This window comes from Mobula birostris, chromosome 3 (genome assembly GCF_030028105.1).
Source record: "Mobula birostris isolate sMobBir1 chromosome 3, sMobBir1.hap1, whole genome shotgun sequence".
NCBI classification, from domain to species: domain Eukaryota; kingdom Metazoa; phylum Chordata; class Chondrichthyes; order Myliobatiformes; family Myliobatidae; genus Mobula; species Mobula birostris.
In genome coordinates this window covers 6924012-6943933 of record NC_092372.1, presented here as the reverse complement: position 1 = coordinate 6943933, position 19922 = coordinate 6924012, and the positions used below count along the sequence as shown (strand labels likewise).

At 41.1% G+C, this 19922-nt stretch overlaps 1 protein-coding gene across 4 annotated transcripts in view; it reads left to right on the top strand.

The window, feature by feature from the left end:
- dym (dymeclin) overlaps positions 1 to 19922 on the top strand; it is a 412200-nt gene that overhangs the window by 61034 nt on the left and 331244 nt on the right. For all 4 annotated transcript variants that reach the window (XM_072252184.1, XM_072252183.1, XM_072252186.1 and 1 more), the window contains exons 3-4: positions 17811 to 17863; positions 18383 to 18476. In XM_072252184.1, coding sequence (XP_072108285.1) covers positions 17811 to 17863; positions 18383 to 18476 — 147 coding nt within the window. The remainder of the gene's footprint in view (positions 1 to 17810; positions 17864 to 18382; positions 18477 to 19922) is intronic.

Genomic DNA, 19922 nt, shown 5'->3' with positions numbered 1-19922 from the left:
ACCACAGCCATCTTTGTGCTATGTATGACTCAGATGGAATTTTCCATGAATCCTCATTGACTTCTAGGTTGCTCTCGATCAAATCTGTCTTGATGTCAAGTGACTTTGTTTATTCCTGTTCGGAATCAACTCAGCAATGTGGTCTGTTGCTGAGCGCTGCTGGTATAATCTATTTGGAAATGTTAGGAATTGCATTAGAGCACACTGCATTGACATACTGTGAATTATTTTGCAAGTGTCTTAGCTTCAACTAATATTGAGGTTGAGGTACCACAGATAAACAAGCCATATGGTATGAGTTTAAAAGCTCATGCAGACGTACTTGAAAGGATCTTCTGTTTCAGAAGGATATTTTGATTATTGAGTCTGTAGTCCATATACATTTAGTGGCCACTTTATTAGTTACATGAGTGGGACCCGGTGTGATCTTCTGCGGCTGTAGCCCATCCACTTCAATGTTCGACGTGTTGTGTGTTCAAATTGTAACGCATGGTTATTTAAGTTACTGTTGCCTTCCTGTCAGCTTCAGCCTGTCTAACCATCCCCCACTGACCGTTCGCATTAAAAAGGTATTTTCACCCACAGAACTGCCACTAATGATGTTTTTTTTGTTTTTCGCACCATTCTCTGTAAACTCTAGAGACCGTTATGCATGAACATCCCAGGAGATTAGCATTTTCTGAGATACTCAAGTAACCCCACTTGGCACCAACAATCATTCCACAGTCAAAGTCACTTAGATCACATTTCTTCCCCATTCTGATGTTTGGTCTGAACAACAACTGAACCTCTTGACCATGTCTGCATGTTTTTATGCATTGAGTTGCTGCCACATGATTGGCTGATTAGATATTTGTTTTAACAAGCAGCTGTACAAGTGTATCTAATAAAGGAACCACTGAATATATTTGTCAATTAACTAACATCTACATATCAACATTTACATATGTCATCTAATTAAGAGTGGCTCTTTTTAAAATAACGTATAATTCCTCTGTGACCGAGAATGCCATAGACAGTTTATATGAATTTTCGTCTATTGTTTTATGTAACAAAGTCTAAACCAAAAGTATTTACGCCTTTTCTTACAATGCTACAATGTACTGTGGAGAACATTCTAATTGGTTTCATCACTGTCTATTATGGAGGAGCCACTGCACAGGATTAGAAGAAGCTGCAGTAAGTTGTGAACTCAGCCAGCTCCATCATGGGCACCAGCCTCCCCAGCACCTTCAAAAGGTGATGCCTTTAAAAAGTGGCATCCATCGTTAAGGACCCCCATCACCATGTCCGCTCCTCATTGCTACCATCAGGAAGGAGGCACAGGAGCCTGAAGACACATATTCACCAATTCAGGAACAGCTTCTTTCCCTCTGCCTCAGATTTCTGAATGGACAATGAACCCATGAACAATACCTCACTATATTTTTTGCCTTCTTTTTGCACTAATTACTTGATTCAATTTTTTATTTTATACAGTATAAATTTCTTATTGTAATTTGTAGTTTTTATTATTACATATTGCAATGTATTGCTGCTGCAAAACAACAAATTTCACAACATATGCTAGTGACACTAAACCTGATTCTGATTCTTCTATTGTTGAGAAAAATAGTGTCCATAAATTCATAAAAAACTTGGGTCTCGGCCTGAAACGTCGACTGTACCTCTTCCTAGAGATGCTGCCTGGCCTGCTGCGTTCACCAGCAACTTTGATGTGTGTTGCTAGCTTTTTTAAATGTGCTTTTTTGAATTATTATCTTTTGAACGTAGCACAAATTGATGAATATAATCATTTATTTGCATTTATTGATAAAATTTATTTATCAATAAATGATGCATTGAGTTGCTATTAATAAGTCTAGTTAAACAAACATTAGCAATATTATCTGAGGTGATCTGCTGCAACTGGAGAGTTGGTACCATTTGAAAACCCGGTACATCTGTGAACCATAAATAGCAAAAAAATTGGTGGTTAAGTAAACTGAGAATAAATATTACATGGTTGTCAGGGAGGGGATTAAAAGACTGTAATCTAATCAAGGAATAGCGATAACATTACAAACTGCTAGACTAGAGCTCAAGCAGTTTGCCAGCTGAACGGCAAGATTGGGTTACCCCTTAATACTTTGACAACTTGTAATTATATTATATATAGAGCTACTTTTGAAACATTGGACAACAGCCGTCTTTGATAGTGTGTGTTTGTATCAGGTGATTTAGTCCATCATAGGATATCTGATTATTTCAGTTATATGTAACTCTCATTCCATTTTACATGAATTAATGTCATACGTGAATACAATGAATTCCGGTTCACTGGGACTCATTGGGACCAGTACATTTTGGCCCAATTAAGTGGCTACCCTAATTGGCTGGTTTCATGGAAATAATCAAAAAGGTTAAAAAAAAGAAAACAATCTATGTATTTAAATGAAATAGAGAACAAATTAGAACACTGCTACAACTGATACAGTACCATAAAACTGTAGTTCCTAATAGTTATTGATGGAAAAATTAATCCAATATGCACTGGTATGTTCTTTTGATTGACTATAAATGAACAAAATCAGTGCAGACACCTAGTGCAGATAATGGATTGCCTTCATACAGTATTTTTGATGATTGCATCCTTTAAATCTTCATTTTCATTGTAACATTGAAGTTGATTGTTGATACCTTCAAAATCTTCGTAGATCGTAACTTTGAAAAGTGAAATCGATTCATTTTCACTCCTGGACGTTTCTGGCATCTCCAAGCCTGAATGTTTGAAACAGCAGTGAGCAAAACAATTTGGAATTGTCTTACTGCTTATTACTTAGCAACTATCAGTGACAATAATCACTGCTTTGGAACACAAACACATGCTAGTGGCACTATTTTAAAAATTCTTAATTCTAAGCATGGTGTAGTGTCTAATAGACACACAAGTGCACGCAGCTGATGCTTGTTAGAAGCTGTTTGGAAACAGTCTCCTCAAGTCAAGTCAAGTTACTTTTTATTGTCATTTCGACCATAACTGCTGGTAACACAGTAAAGACGAGACAACGTTTTTCAGGACCATGGTGCAACATGAAACAATACAAAAACTACACTGAACTATGTAAAACAACATAAAAACTACACTAGACTACAGACCTATCCAGGACTGCATGAAGTGCACAAAATAGTGCAGGCATTACAATAAATAATAAACAAGGCAATAGGCACAGTAGAGGGCAGTAGGTTTGTGTCAGTCCAGGCTCTGGGTATTGAGGAGTCTGATGGCTTGGGGGAAGAAACTGTTACATAGTCCGCTCATGAGAGCCCGAATGCTTTGGTGCCTTTTGCCAGATGGCAGGAGGGAGAAGAGTTTGTATGAGAGGTGCGTGGGGTCCTTCATAATGCTGTTTGCTTTACGGATGCAGTGTGTGGAGTAAGTGTCTGTAATGGCAGGAAGAGAGACCCCAATGATCTTCTCATCTGACCTCACTCTCCGCTGCAGGGTCTTGCGATCCGAGATGGTACGATTTCCGAACCAGGCAGTGATGCAGCTGCTCAGGATGCTCTCAATACAACCTCTGTAGAATGTGGTGAGGATGGGGGGTGGGAGATGGACCTTTCTCAGCCTTCGCAGAAAGTAGAGACGCTGCTGGGCTTTCTTGGCTGGTGTTGAGGGACCAGGTGAGATTCTCCGCCAGCTGAACACCAAGAAATTTAGTGCTTTTAACGATCTCTATGGAGGAGTCGTCGATGTTCAAAACCCAGTTAAGTGATATAGTGTCCCAAACAAACAGAGGGAAATCTGGCAATTTTTTAAGATTAGTTTTTGTTCATTATGCGTTGTCTCAAATAAGCAGCTGCCCCGATTAACCAATGGCCAATTAACCCGAACCCTTTGTATGTAATTGTGAATTAATTGATTATGTTTTACATTTCTCACATTATAGTTTCACTTGAGGGAATTAAAGGACTGTTAACACGCTCACAGGTTTTCTGCCGAGTGTACTACTGAGCTACTTAAATCAGAATGTTTAGTTTAGTATCCAGTCTGTGCTGACTTAGCGAATATCTGCTGGAAAGTTGGTGTAGAGTTGCATTTTACTTCAAGATGAGAGAGAAATAAAAATTAACCAGGATTTTCATTTCTAATTACAGTCTGTTTATTTTTCCTGGCATATAGCAATAAGTAGAGTACTTTGAAATTTTGTAAGATGTGGATTACAAATTACAGCAGGAGAGAGAAAAGGAGAAACTAACTTACAATGTGTTGGTATTTCAGTGGAATAAAGGAAATTGCAATAGCATGAGAGGGGAACTGGCCAAAGTTGACTGGAAAGGGACACTAGCAGGAAGGACAGAAAAGCAGCAATTGCTGGAGTTTCTGCGAAAAATGAGGGAAGTGCAAGGCAGGTATATTACAAATAAGAAGAAATTTTCCAATTAGAAGTTGGACACTACCGTGGCTGACAAGTGAAGTCAGAGCCAAAGTAAAAGCAAAAGGGAGGGCATACAAGGAAGCCAAAGCTAGTGGGAAGATAGAGGATTGGGAAGCTGTTAAAAACTTGCAGAAGGAAACTATGAAGGTCAATAGGAAGGAAAAGATGAATTATGAAAGGAAGCTGGCAACTAATATCAAAGAAGATACGAAAAGCTTTTTTAAGTATATAAAGGGTAAAAGAGAGTTGAGGGAAGATATAGAACCAATAGAAAATAATGCTGGAGATATTGTGATGAGAGTTGCAGAGGAATGGAATGCGTATTTTGCATCAGTCTTCACAGTGGATGACATCTGCAGTATACTGGACGTTCAAGAGTGGCAGGGAAGTGAAGTATGTGCAGTAAATATTACGACTGATATAATCCTCTGCTTCGGCCAGCATACGTTTTTCTAGGGGAAGACGACCTCTGGCCCAGACAAACTGAGAAATCTTGTTTGTGGGGATGCTGCGTGATGTGTTGCACGGTTACAAATCTGAACCACAAAATATCAGACGGTACACCATATGCAATTTAACGATCGAACTTTATAAATCTTAATCTGACTATAGGGTTAGTAAAGAAAATAAAAAGAAAAAGGGCCCATTTTAATGAAACAGTCTAATGTGCATGTTGGAACTCACGGATTTGTCCATTCGTTCCCCATCGACCTTCTCTGAGCGTCGCTGACTGTCGACCTTTGCTCTGAGTCCACACCGTCTGCTGGTCTACCAACTCTTTCCATTTGCGTCTTCTCTCTTCGCTTCTCGCCGACAAAAGACCGCTAAATCCTTGCTCCTGGACCCACAAGAAAGAACAACATCCCTCTCATTGGATAGCACACATTCCAAAGCCCCCGTTATCTCCAGTCATAACCCAAACATTGCTGCTACAGAGAAACCATTACCTTAGTAGTGAAACCTTAGAGTGCGTTACACTGAGAAGGTGCTCAGGAAGCTTAATGGTTTGATGGTAGATAAATCTCCTGAACCTGATGGAATGCCCCCTTGGGTTCTGGAAGAAGTAGCTGGAGAGATTACGGAGGCATTAACAATTATCTTTCAAGAATTGATAGATTTCTGGCATTGTACCAGATGACTGGAAAATTACAAATGTTACTCTGCTATTTAAGAAGAGAGAAAGGCAGCAGAAAGGAAACTATAAACCTGTTAGCCTGACATCAGTGGTTGGGAAGTTTTTGGAATCGATTGTAGGGATGAGACTACGGACTACCTGGAGGCACATGACAAGATAGGCCAAAGCCAGCATGGTTTCCTGAAAGGAAAATCCTGCCTGACTAAACTCCTGCAATTTTTTTGAGGAAATTACAAACAGGGTAGACAAAGGAGATGTAGTAGGTGTGGTATACTTAGAATTTCAGGAGGCCTTTGACAAGGTGCTGCATGAGACTGCTTAGCAAGGTAAGGGCCCATGGAATTACAGGGAAGTCACTAGCATGGGTGGAGCATTGGCTGATTGGCAGAAAGCAGGGAATGGGAATAAAGGGATCCTTTTCTGGCTGGCTGCCGGTTACCAGTGGAGTTTCACAGGGGTCAGTGTTGGGGTCAGTGTCAGTTTTACGATGTCTGTCAATGATTTGGACTATGGGATTAATGATTTGTGGCTAAATTTGCTGGTGATGCAAAGATAACTGGAGGAGCAGGTAGTGTTGTGGAAAGAGAGCCTGCAGAGAGACTTAGATAGTTTAGGGGAATGGGCAAAGAAGTGGCAAATGAAATACAGTGTTGGAAAGTGTATGCCAATAGGCTGGTCCTGGATTTATTTCCTGGCATAATTTACATATTACTATTTAATTATTTATGGTTTTATTACTATTTAATTATTTATGGTGCAACTGTAGTGAAAACCAATTTCCCCCGGGATCAATAAAGTATGTGTATGACTATGAATGCACTACCAGGGGTGGTGGTAGAGATAGATAAGACCATAAGACCTAAAGACATAGGAGCAGAATTAGGTCATTTGGCTCATCGAATCTGCTCTGACATTTCATCGTGGCCAATTTATTAACCCTCTCAATCTCATTCTTCTGCCTTTTCATCATAACCTTTGACACCTTTACTAATGAAGAATCTGTCAACCTCTGCTTTAAATATATCCAATGAGTTGGCCTCCACAGTCGTCTGTGGCAATGAATTCCACAGATTCACTACTCTCTACCGAAAGAAATTCCTCCTCATCTCTGTTATAAGTGGACCTCTTTAGCCTGAGGCTGTGCCCTCTGGTCCTAGAGTCACCCAGTAGAGGAAACATCCTCTCCAAGTCCATTCTGTCTAGGCCTAGCAATGTTCGATAGGTTTCAAAGAGATAAATTTAAAATTCAAAGTATATTTATTATCAAAGTATGCATAGAATATACACCCTTGAGATTTGTCTCCTTATGGGCAGCCACAAAACAAAGAAACTAAATAGAACTCAATAAAAAAAAGTACATCAAACACCCAGTGTGCAGAAAAAAATTGTGCAAAAATAAAAGTAAGCAAATAACATTCAGAATTGAAGTTCATGAAAGTTATTCCACAGCCATGAAGCCAGTCATCACTGCAGCCAATCCAGGAACCTGTTAGTTGTAGGCCACTGCTACAGTTCAGTGCAGAGATGAATAAATCTCATGGAGCAACGAGCTGAACTGGCTGTCCCTCATCTCCAGCCCCAACACCCTGACCTTTTCAATCTGGCCTGGTACTTAAATTGTACAAAACCTTGGGTTGTTGCTTGCTTTCGGACCTGGGCCCTGCCACATCAATACTCTCTCAGCTGCCTCGATTCAGCCTGTACCCGATCTTTCCAATTTAGCTCGGTGCTCAAATTGATTAAACCGCGGGGCTTTTCTCATTCTCAGGTCCAGCTGCCTCGACTCTCTGTATTGCCTCCGCTTGCCTCACCACAGTTCTGCCCCATCAAATCAGCTTCAGTTGTGCTCTAGCAATGGCCAATCATTGGAACATCCGTGCTCTTGAGCCCAGGCCCCGCTGCCTTGGCTCACCTCGCCTTGGATCAGCTGCTTCGAATTGGCTCCAAGTCTGCTCCAGCAATGGGCAAACATTGGCTTCTTCCTTATTCTCAGGCTTGGGCCTGGTCTCCGGTGTCTCGATTTGCCCATATACGTCACACGGCAACTGACCTGCACCTTTGAGACTTCAGTTTACAGTGCAAAAATGCCAGGTCGTACAGGTGGTTTAGCAGCTCAGCTCCAGCAGCGAAGTTACAGGCTATTACATAAAAACATAGAAAACCTGCAACACAATATAGGCCCTTCAGCCCACAATACTGTGTGGAACATAGGGTTACCCATTGCCCTCTATTTGAAAGAGAGCCTGTTCGGGTTGGCTGCCAGTTATAGAAGGTATTCTGCAAGTGTAGGTGTTGGGACCACTTTTAACGTTATATATCATTGATTTGGATGACGGATTTGATGAATTTGGGCCAAATTTGCAGATGAAACGAAGATAGGTGGACTATTGATTGCAGTGATTGCACCCAAGAAAAAGTGTGATTAATACAGTAAACACAAACACGAGGAAATCTGCAGATGCTGGAATTAATATAGTAACTTTTTTGTTTTATTTGCTACTAGTAAGTAGTCACTGTGCTTCACCAGCGCCATCTTAAATGAAGACCCCCCTCATTTAACTTGACATTATTTAACCTACTTTAATATTAATCTAACCCTTTCCTTCCACATGGCCCTCCACTTTTCTGTCATCCATGAGCCTATCTAAGAGTCTCTTAAATGTCCTAATGTACCTGCCTCTGCCACTACTACCCGGCAGGGCACTCCATGCACTCACCACTCTCTGTATAAGTAACTTACCTGTGACATCACACCTATACTTTCCTCCAATCACCTACAATGATATTGAAACGTGAAATGTCAGATAAAATTAAGAATTTACAATAATTAGCAGGTCAGACAATATTGAGGAAAGTAAGTGTTTCAGATTTAATGACTCTTCAATTCAGATTTAGAGTATCAAATCTGCATGCAAGTTTCTAGTCTCACAGAATGCAGACTTGAGGGAATGTTGTCTTTCAGGATTGATGTGAAGCAGATGTCCCATCTCCTCTGTTGGATGAACATAAAAGATCCCATGGCACTAGTTTGAAAGATGAATGGGCTTACCCCTGCTGATCAGGCAAATATTTATTTCTCAATTAGCATGTTTGAAAAAAATATAAGCTGTTTATGGGGAATTTGCAAAGAGCTAAATAGCTGCTGCATTTCATAAATTATAGCAGTCAGCATAAACACTTTATTGATTAAAAGATTGAAGGTTGAGTATTGAAGATTGTTTAATGTCATTTCCTATTCGCAAGTGTAAAAGAGAATGAGATGATTGTTACTCCAGATCCGATCCAGCACCAAAAAACTCAATAAGATAAAGAGCACAATAATACAATAAAAACACAATAAATATAAATACATAAGGTGGCTTAATACTATAGATAGATTGTATGTCCATAAAGTGACCCTGATAGGAAATGATAAAGTAGTGGTGGTTGGGGGTGTGGAGGGGTGGGTTAGTGGGTGGAAGTGTTGATCAACATTACTGCTTGGGGAAAGTAACTGTTTTTGAGTCTGGTGGTCCTGGGGTGGATAATATGTAGCCTTGTCCTTGATGGGAGTGGGACAAACAGTCTATGAGCAGGGTGGGTGGGATCCTTCATGATGTTACTGGCCCTTTTCCAGTGCCTTTCTGTATATATGCCCTTGATGGTGGGTAGGCTAGTGCTAGTGATGAGTTAGGCAATTCTGACTACCTGTTATAGAGTCTTCCTGTCTGCCGCAGTGTAGTTTCTGTACAGTGCAGCAATGCAGTATGTTAGGATGCTTTCTATTGAAGGACCTGAGTATCGATGTGTGTAGTTGAGCTGTCTTGAACCCTCTCAGAAAGTAGAGGCTCACCAGCTTTTTTGACAAGGTATGTTGGAATATTCCAAGAGCTCTATGAAAGATGCTATATGAATGCAAATCCTTTTTCTTATTTAAGCAGGATCTTTGTGTTGTGAGGTAAGGTATTTGATAAGCTTCCCCATGCAAGGCTCCTCAGAAAATAAGGAGGCATGGGACCCAAGGAGACCTTGCTTTGTGGATCCGGAACTGGCTTGCCCACAGAAAGCAAAGGGTGGTTGTAGATGGTTCATATTCTGCACGGAGGTTGGTGGCTAGTGGTGTTCCACAGGGATCTGTTCTGGGGCCCCTCCTCGTTGTGATTTTTATATATGACCTGGATGAGGAAGTAGAAGGGTTGCTGATGACACAAAGGTTGGGAGTGTTGTGGATAGTCTGGAGGGTTGTCAGAGTTTACAGCGGGACATCGATAGGATACAAAACTGGGCTGAGAAGTGGCAGATGGACTTCCACCCGGATAAGTGTGAGGTGGTTCATTTTGGTAGGTCAAATTTGAAGTCAGAATATGATATTAATGGTAAGACTCATGGCAGTGTGGAGGATCTGAGAGATCTGGGGTTCTCGTCCATAGGACATTCAAAGCTGCTGCACAGGTTGACAGTGTTGTTTGGGCATATGGTGAGTTGGCCTTCATCAACTGCAGGACTGAGTTCATGAGCCATGAGGTAATGTTAAAGATATATAAGACATTAGTTAGATCTCACTTGGAGTACTGTGTTTAGTTCTGCTCACCTCAGTACAGGAAGGATGTAGATACTATAGAGAGAGTGCAGAGGAAATTTGCAAAGATGTTGCCCGGATTAGAGGGTATACCTTATGAGAATAGGTTGAGTGAATTTGGCCTTTTCTCCTTGGAGCGACAGAGGATGAGAGGTGACCTGATAGAGGTGTATAAAATGATGAGAGGCGTTGATCGTATGGATAGCCAGAGGCTTTTTCCTAGGGCTGTTATGGCTAACACGAGTGGGCACAGTTTTAAGGTGCTTGGAAATAGGTACAGAGGGGATGTCAGGGGTAAGTTTTTCACACAGAGAGTGGTGGGTGTGTGGAATGCGCTGCCGGTGGTGGAGGTGGATACAAAAGGGTCTTTTAAGAGATTCTTAGATAGGTACATGAGGGCTATGTGCTAAGGAAATTCTAGGCAGTTTCTAGCGTCGGTTACATTGTCAGCACAACTTTGTGGGCTGAAGGGCCTGCATTATGCTGTAAAAGAAAAAAAGTATCTGGAAAATTAACGTGTGTGGAGGTATGGTCGGGAACGATTCTGACGGTGTCAGTGCAGAAGTGTGAATGGACTGTGAAGTGAGATGCACCAAACTTTGATTTGCTGGATATTGGTATGAACTGATTGTTGTCATTGCAACACACACAAAATTCTGGAGGAATTCAGGTCAGGCAGCATCTATAGAAATGAATATACAGTCGCTGTTTTGGGCTGAGTCCCTTCAAAAGGACTGGAAAGAAAGGGGGAAGATGATGAATTCCAGTAAAGATGCCTCCTGCGTACAATGCTCTTTCGGTCGACATCTTCTGGATAGACCATGAAACAATATATTTCACTTCCTTTGCATCTTTTATGTTTGTTTTTTTGTCTTGAATGTAATTTTGGAAGTCTTGGAGCCTGTGATTTGCAGTTTGGAGATCATTTTGGGTGTTTCAGCACTTTGCAGTCTCCGAGGGGATTCCGGGTGTCAGAGGCAGCATGCGCGAACCTTGTGATGAGAAGGCTGCAACGCGATGTCGACTCCATTTCGCTGACTAAAGCGGTGAGGGAGATTGAAGCGCTGGCTGCCTGCCTTTTTATTGCTGGGGGATCGCTCTACTACTGAAGAGGGCTGCCTGCCTTTTTATCGCTGGTGAGATTGCTCTGCAATGGAGAGGGAGAATGTTGCCCAGATTTTCTGCATTTTCGGTGTGGACTTTTCTCACTCTTATGTTTTTTTTTGTTTTCTATATTTTTCGCCCAATCTTTTTGTTTTTTTTTGTGTGCGTCAGAGGGGGATTTGGGGGCTGATGTACCTGTTCTGTTTTTGTTAGTGTTTTTTTTTGCAGAGGGGAAGAATTTGTGTGTTGATGATCATGCTGCCGTTCTTTTCTTGGTTTCGTGGCTATCTGCAGAAGAAGAATTTCAGAGTGGTATACTTTGAGAAAAAATGAACCTTTGAATAAGAAAGTGGGGAGGGGAGGAGGACAAGCTAGAAGGTGATAGGTGAAACCAGATGGGTGGGGGAGGTGGTTGAAGTAAGAAGCTGTGAGGTGCTAGAACATAAGAAATAGGAGCAGGAGTCGGCCATCTTGCTGTCAAGCCTCTCTCCCATTCAATAAGATCATGGCTGATCTGGCCATGGACTCATCTCCACCTACCTGCTTTTTCCCCATAACCCTTAATTCCTCTACTATGCAAAAATCTATCCAACCTTGTCTTAAATATACTTACTGAGGTAGCCTCCACTACTTCATTGGGCAGAGAATGCCACAGATTCGCCACTCACTGGGAAGAGCAATTCCTCTTCATCGCTGTCCTAAATCTATTCCCCTGAATCTTGAGGCTATGTTCCCTAGTTCTAGTCTCACCTACCAATGGAAACAACTTTCCTCCCTCTATCTTATCTATACCTTTCATAATTTTATATGCTTTTGTAAGATCTCCTCTCATTCTTCTGAATTCCACTGAGAACAGTCCCAGGCGACTCAATCTCTCCTCATAGTCTAACCCCCTCATCTCTGGAATCAACCTGGTGAACCTCCTCTGCACGGCCTTTAAAGCCAGTATATCCTTCTTCAAGTAAGGAGACCAGAACTGCATGCAGTATTCCAGGTGTGGTCTCACCAGTACCCTGTACATTTGCAGCATAACCTCCCTGCTCTTAAATTCAATCCCTCTAACAATGAAGGCCAACATTCCATTTGCTTTCTTGATAGTCTTGTAGCACCTGCAAACCAAACTTTTGTGATAGGTGAAAAGGCCATGGGCTGAAGAAGGAGGAATCTGATCGAAGAGGAGAGTGGACCATGGGAGAAAGGGAAGGAGGCGGGGCACCGGGGGGAGGTGATAGGCAGGTGAAGAGAAGAAGTAAGAGGCCAGACTGGAGAATTGAAGAAGAGTGAAGGGGGCAGAGAAAATATTGCTGGAAGTTGGGGGAGTCAATGTACTTGCCATCAGGTTGGAGGCTCTCTAGATGGTGTTGCCCCTCCAACCTGAGAGTGGCCTCATGTGACAGAAGAGGAGACCGCGGATCTACATGTCGGAATGGGAAAGGGGATAGCAATTGCCACTGGGAAATTCCACTTTTTGCAGATTGAGCAGGGATGCTCAACAAAGTGGATCCCTCAATCTGCGTTGGGTCTAACCAATGTAAAGGAGGCTAGGTCGGGAATACTGGACACAATAGACGACCCCAGCAGGTTTGCAGGTGAAGTGTCGCCTCACCTGGAAGGATGGTCTGGGGTCCTGATGGGAGACGAGGGAAGAAGTGAATAGGCAGCTGTAGCACTTAATGAAATGCTTTTGTTTATGTACCATTTGATCAGATCATGTCATACATGTAGAACAAGGCAGTAACAATGTAAACAATACAGAATATGGTGTTGCAGCCACAGAGAAAGGGCTGTCTGTGCAAGATTGAGACAAGGTGGATTAGGAATTCAAGTGTTCATTTTCAGTATATGACAGGTCTGTTCACGAGTATGATGACAGTTGAATAGAAGTAGTCTTTTCAAGCTTTTGTTATCTTCCTGCCTGATGGAAAGTGGGAGACTATAAGACATAGAAGAAAAATGTGGCCTCTCAGCCCATCAAGTTGCTCCACAGAAGAGAAGAGAGAATGACCGAAGTGGAAAGGTGTCCTTGACTATATTGGCTGCTCTCCTGAGGCAGTGAGAGTCTTTGGAAGGGAGGCTATGCTCACAGTTGGGCTACGATTTCTTGACTTTGCATTATTGGGGTTGGCTACATTGGTGGCATGAGGTTCTGCCTGTTTGACCTTGGCATATAGTTATTTTGTATTGGGGGACTGCTTTGTCAAGTTCCTCCACTCCCATCTGTAAAAAGTGGAATTTTCAGGTCACAAGCAATTTTAATTCCTATCCCAATTCCTTTTCTGACATTTTGGTCTATAGCCCCCTCTTCTGCCACAATGAGGCCACTCTCAGGGTGGAGGAGCAACACCTCATATTCCATCTTGGTAGCCTCAAGCCTTATGGGATAAGCATTGATTTCTCCTTCCAGTAATTTCCCCTCCCCCTTCCCTCTTCTGTTATTCACTATTCTGGCCTTCTGCCACTTCTTTTCATCTGCCTATCACCTCCCTTTGGTCGTCCCCTCCTCCTTCCCTTCCTCTTATGGTCTACTCTCCTCTCCTCTTAGACTCCTTCTTCCCTAGCCCTTTACTTTTTCCACTTCTCACCTCCCAGCTTCTCACTTCATCCCCTTCCCCCACCCACCCGGCTTCACCTATCACCTTCTAGTTTATACTCCTTCCCCTCCCCCCCCCAACTTGTTCGGCATCTTCCCCCTTGCTTTCCAGTCCTGATGAAGTGTCTCAGCCTGAAACATCGCCTGTTTATTCACTTAAATGGGTGCTGCCTGATCTGCTGGGTTTCTCCACTGTTTGTCTGTGTTGCCCTAGTTATTTAGAAATAGTTTTTAAGTGGATTTTTTTAATGCTCACCACTGAAAGACATTAGATCACAGGTGTTGTCTAATTGTAAGCTAATCATAATAGGAATGCACACATAAAATATTTAAACTATTGAAAGTGCACAAGCTATTGTTCTCTATTATAAGATGGCAGTGCATTTCAGCTTACTGGAGCACAACTGCAGCATCATTACAGACTACTGTTTATAAACCATTTTCATTTTAATTTTCCAAGTATGTAGATTCAAAGTTAGTGTTCCACATTAACTGGTTCAGCGAGGTAGATTTTTTTAGTTCGTGCATAGAATATGGGTACCATTGTTTGTTTTGGTTATTTACATTAAAAACTGACGAAAATATTTGTATCCTCAGAGGATGAAATGATGTTTGGTGATACGGATAGTCTGAGTGCATGCTGGGAAATGTATTTGCATATGCTTACAATCAAGCCAAGTTTATTGTCTTTTAATTATATACTTATATACCGTCAAATGAGACAACATTTCTCCGAACCAGCGTGTAAAGCACTATAATATATATAGCACACAATAACTTAGGAAAATAAAGATAAAATCTACAGTTGAATTATGCATATATAAAGTGCATAAATTTAAATATAGTAAGCTACAGAACAGATTAACCAGTGGCACATCGAATGCGATGCGGCAGCGAGTTCAGAAGCCTAATGGCCTGAGGGAGAAACTGTTTTCCATCCTGATCATTTTTTTGTTTTTATGCATCAGAGCCTCCTGCTTGTTGGTAGAAAGTCAAAAAGGATGCTGGATGGACGTGTGGGATCCTTGATAATACTATGTATGCAGCGCACCAGATAAATGGTCCCGATGGATGGTAGGGAGAACTCTATGATCATCTCAGCTGTTTGCACAGTCCTTTGTAGGGACTTCTGGACCGATGCTTGACTGCTTCCATACCAGCTGGAGATGCAGCAGGACACTCTCAATGGTGCTGTTATAAAATTTAGTTAAGATGGTGTAAAGATATATACTCAGTGGCTACTTTATTAGGTACCTCTGGGAGAAGGCTCAGGAGATTGAAGACTCATATGGCCAGATTTGGGAACAGCTTCTTTCCAACTGTGATAAGACTGCTGAACGGATCCTGACCCGGATCTGGGCCGTACCCTCCAAATATCCGGACCTGCCTCTCCGTGTTTTTGCACTACCTTACTTTCCATTTTTCTATTTGCTATTTATGATTTACAATTTAAATTTTTAATATTTACTATCGAATTGTAATCCAGGGAGTGGGAAGCGCAGAATCAAATATCGCTGTGATGATTGTACGTTCTAGTATCAGTTGTTTGGTGAAAATAAAGTAAAAAGTATAATAAAGTGGCCACGGTGTTTATTCATGGTCTTAAGTTGCTGTAGCCCAACACCTTCAAGGTTTGATGGTTGTGCGTTTAGAGATGCTCTTCTGCACACCACAGTTGTAACACATGGCTATTTGAGTTAGTGTCACCTTCCTGTCAGCTTGAACCAGTCTGGCCATTCTTCTCTGACCTCTCTCATTAATAAGGTGTTTTCATCCACAGAACTGCCGCTCACTAGATATTTTTTGTTTCTCGCACCATTCTCTGTAAACACTAGAGACTGCTGTGTGTGTGTATCTCCCAGGAGATCCGCAGTTTCTGAGATACTCAAATCACACCGTCTGTCACCATCAAGCATTTCATGGTCAAAGTCACTTAGATCACATTTCTTCCCTATCCTAATGTTTGGTCTGAACAATATCCGAACCTCTTGACCATGTCTGCATGCTTTTATGCATTGAGTGCTGCTGCATGATTGGCTGATTAGATATTTGGTTTAACAAGCAGGTGTTCAGGTGACCGCTGACGGTAGCTGAAATTGATTCTTCAAATGCTGAATTACAAATAGGCCACTAAACATGTGACTTTTTGAACCATATGATTAATTCAGAATTCTTCTGTGTCAAGTATAAACATCAGTGTGGATTTGGGCTCATTTATTTGTTGGGCTGTTTATTGAGTGTATTGCTAGTAAACTGAATCAGTTTGTGTTGAAATGTGTGATTTTTAAAATATTGTAGTTAACTTAGGCAACAGACTATCATGTTACTTTGGATAATGGTAAAGCAAATTTTTCCAGAATATTCTGAAAAGCTTCACTTGATAATTAACTATATGCTGTGAACAATTGGGTACGGTTCTGTAGTTATAGTCATAGATTTACAAATTATCTAAGCCAATAAAAATATAATATTGAATCCTGATGCATAAAGTAAGTCTCGTGTGTCAGAATTCCATGCATATAACAATTTTCTAATATTATGCAAAGGACAGGTTACTGGTGCCTTAAAACCAGTCGCTTCAGGCAGAGGGGGCTTGTCAGCCGTGGTTGGCAGCTCATCTAGGAGAAGGAAAACTCTCATCTCAAACCTCTACTACCTTGTGGCTCTACGCACTCATGGGAAAGGTTGTGGGAGTAAACACCGAGGAAGAATCTGGAACTGGAGTCCCTAAGGCCATCCTCCATTGAGTTCAACAGTGACTGGCACCTCCGATGATGCTGATGCCAAACTGTATCGATCTCTGGGTTTATCAGATGCGTGGAGAGGGGGAGCCTGCTACATGGGCAGCAGCTTGCTCTCCATATTATACTGCCCTGGCTTGTATATCAACTTCATTATAGACAGCAAGGTTGACACTGACCAATGGAGGGACATAAAATGTTATGCAAATTAAAACAAAATGTTATTCTGTCTAGCATGGTGGGCATGCTAGGTTGACACCTGAAGGTGTGGTGACACTTACTAGCATATTCTTTGGTTGTGCTGGTTGTTAACACAAACCATGCATTTCATTTTGTGTTTCTGTGTTAATAGAGTAATAGAAATGTTTCTGCGGTGGCCCTCTGGTGAAGAAGGTGAAATATTTAAGAGAAACATGAGAGGGAACTTCTTCACTCAGAGGGTGGTGACAGTATTGAACGAGCTGCCAGTGCAAGTGGTGGATAAGAGTTCAATTACAACATTCAAGGAAAGTTCAGATAGGGACATGGAAGGGAGGGGTATGGAGGACTATGTACTGGGTGTAGGTTGATGGGAGTAGGCAGAGTAATACTTTGGCACAGACTAGATGGGTTGAAGGGCCTGTTTCTGTGCTGTGGTGTTCTATGACCCTATGGCCCACCTAGTCTGTGCCAAGTTATTGATTTGCCTAGCCCTATCAACCTGCACAAAGCCCTGCTACCCCTCGATCCATATTTGTTTATTTATTGAGATACAGTGTGGAACAGCCCTTTCAGCCCTTCAAGCTGCACTGCCCAGCACCCACCAGTATAATCCTAGCCTAATCATGGGACAATTTACAATGACCAATTAACCTACTAACTAGTACGTTTTTAGACATTGTGAGGAAACTGGAGCACCCAGAGAAGGAGAAGACCCATGCACATAAGGGAAGGAACGTACAAACTCCTTACAGGGGATGCTGGAATTGAACTATGAACTCTTATGCCAAGAGCTGTAATAGCGTCGTACTAACTGCTACTCTGTTGTGGCCCCCAACATACACTACCTATGTTAATGTGACAACAAAATCTGAAATTACAGATGTTTTACAATGTGGTTATTAACAGTGATTCTTGAAAATATTGAGAGCTTGTGAAAAATGCTGTAAAAGGGAATGTTTGTGTGTAATTTACATTATTTCTTTTACCAGTTTCATTCAGTAAAGAATCCTACTATGTTCAAATTATTGTTCTAATGTAGTGGATTTCTATTTTCTTTTTGCAGTGCCGATGTTCGTCTCTTGGAAGAGGCAACACTTTCAATCTCCAGGTCACTCAGTAAGTATGTTCATGCCTAAAATCAGATCAAATCATTTAATTTTGAAAATTATACGTAACCTTATAGTGATAAATTTTTTGCATTAAATTAACAGTGATCCTTGGAGGTTTAATTATCAAAAAGCAATCAATTCAGCTGGAGCAAAATAGATCTGTTAACTTTTTTACCCAAGGTGGGTGGGTGGGAGAAACTGGAACATACCAATAGTTTTGTTAACTAGTTACCCAGATAAAAATTTGTAGTAATTTCTCCTATAGATTAATGCCTACAGATTTTCAGTTTTGTGCAGAAAAAAAAGTAATTTGGGCAAAGTACTAGAAAATTGCTGGAAGGTTTTAAAATATCTGATTTTAATTTGGTACATTACTTTTTCAAAAAAATAGATTTTAGAGTAAATACCCTTTAATCTGTTTTTAAGTAAGCCTTTTCTTTATTGCTTATAACATATTTCTGATTACCATACTTGTTTCAATATTCTTGATAGCAAATGTCTCTAAGGTTTTGTATATTTCTTTCAGTTGTGAACAATCCTTGTACAGGAAACTTTCAAGCTCTTGTTAAGATCTTCCTTAGTAGAACCAATGAATTAAAGATCTCAGCTGAATGTCAGGAGTAAGTCTGCAATCTGTTTTTAATGTCTGAATTGTATAAGAGCACATGTTGATCATTGACACAAACGGTGTATTTCACTGGATGTTTCAATGTAAAGTACTGTGCAAAAGTCTTCGGCACGATAGTTTTTAAAATATGTTTTCAATGGTATGGCCTCCATTGAGCACTAATCTGAATATCATTGAAGCTGTCTGGGATCACCTGGAGTGACAGAAGCAAGTGACACAGCCAAAGTCTATAGAACAACTGTGACAAGTCCTCCAAGATGTTTGGAACAACCTACCAGCTGATTTTCTTATAAAACTGCATGACAGTGTGCCTAAGAGAATTGATGTAGTTTTAAAGGCAAAGGGTGGTCAGACCAAATATTGAGTTGATTTTGTATTTTACTGTTTACTGCTCTTTACAGTAATTTTTGTGATATATAGAAGCTTTTCATTGTATTATATTTAAAAACATCTTCACTTTACAGATTTTTATACACATGCTTAATACTTTTGCACAGTGCTGTACAGTAATTTTATTGTTTTCTTCAAAACCTATAACTTGCCTGTGATTATTTTTGCTGAATCGTTCCCCAACTCAGCATTAGTATACTCAGAAATTCAGCATGCTTTTCTATTTCTCTACTGTGAGTACATATTACGCCCTGTTAAAGGTTTTACTGCTAATGATCTAGGGTGTTGTATGTCATGGTCTTTCTGTGCAGGCAATGTTTGGGTTACTGTTAGAGATAAGGAATACTTAAGGAATGTGGACCTTCTAATAAGAAGAGTGGAACAGGGAGAAGGTTCTAGAGAAGGCTGGGGTGTAGCTTTGTGGCTGACACGGAGAAGGTCTTTGTTTGGCGGGTGATGAAGAGAGAAGATACTGGATGGAACTGGTCAAAAGATTCAATCTGGTGGGAAAATGCAAGTCAATGGAGGCATGGCACAGAGGTCTACCAAGGATCGGTGAATATAGATTTTGGAAGATTTGAGCTCCAACTGTCTAATTATAATGGACCCATTTTGTTTTTTTTTCCTTTAATAACTCTTTGAGTAAGATAACGCTCATAAATATACTTTATAATTGTATGGGGTGTGTGATCTGTTGTTTCAGGCTGACAGGCTATTGTGGAGGCTGTAACTCACATAGCATTCACACAAACCAGGGTCTGGGTGGCAAGACATCCCACTTGCACGGATTTGGCGGGACCAAAGTCATATACTCCCTGGAAGTACCAAGGTGGAGAAAGGTGGGGTCTCGCTGCAGAATCCAGTAGCTGTTAGTGAGGGGCTAACAAGCGGCATTTTCAGAAACGCCCATCAAAAGGGGTTTCATTGTGGGGGTATCGTTCTGGATGGAATTAGTTGAAAGCTGCGTGATTGCCCTAAGAATTGATTAAGTGGGTTTGTGTTTAAGCCTGTGTTAAACTATTGTCCAGGAATGTGATTAAAATATGTG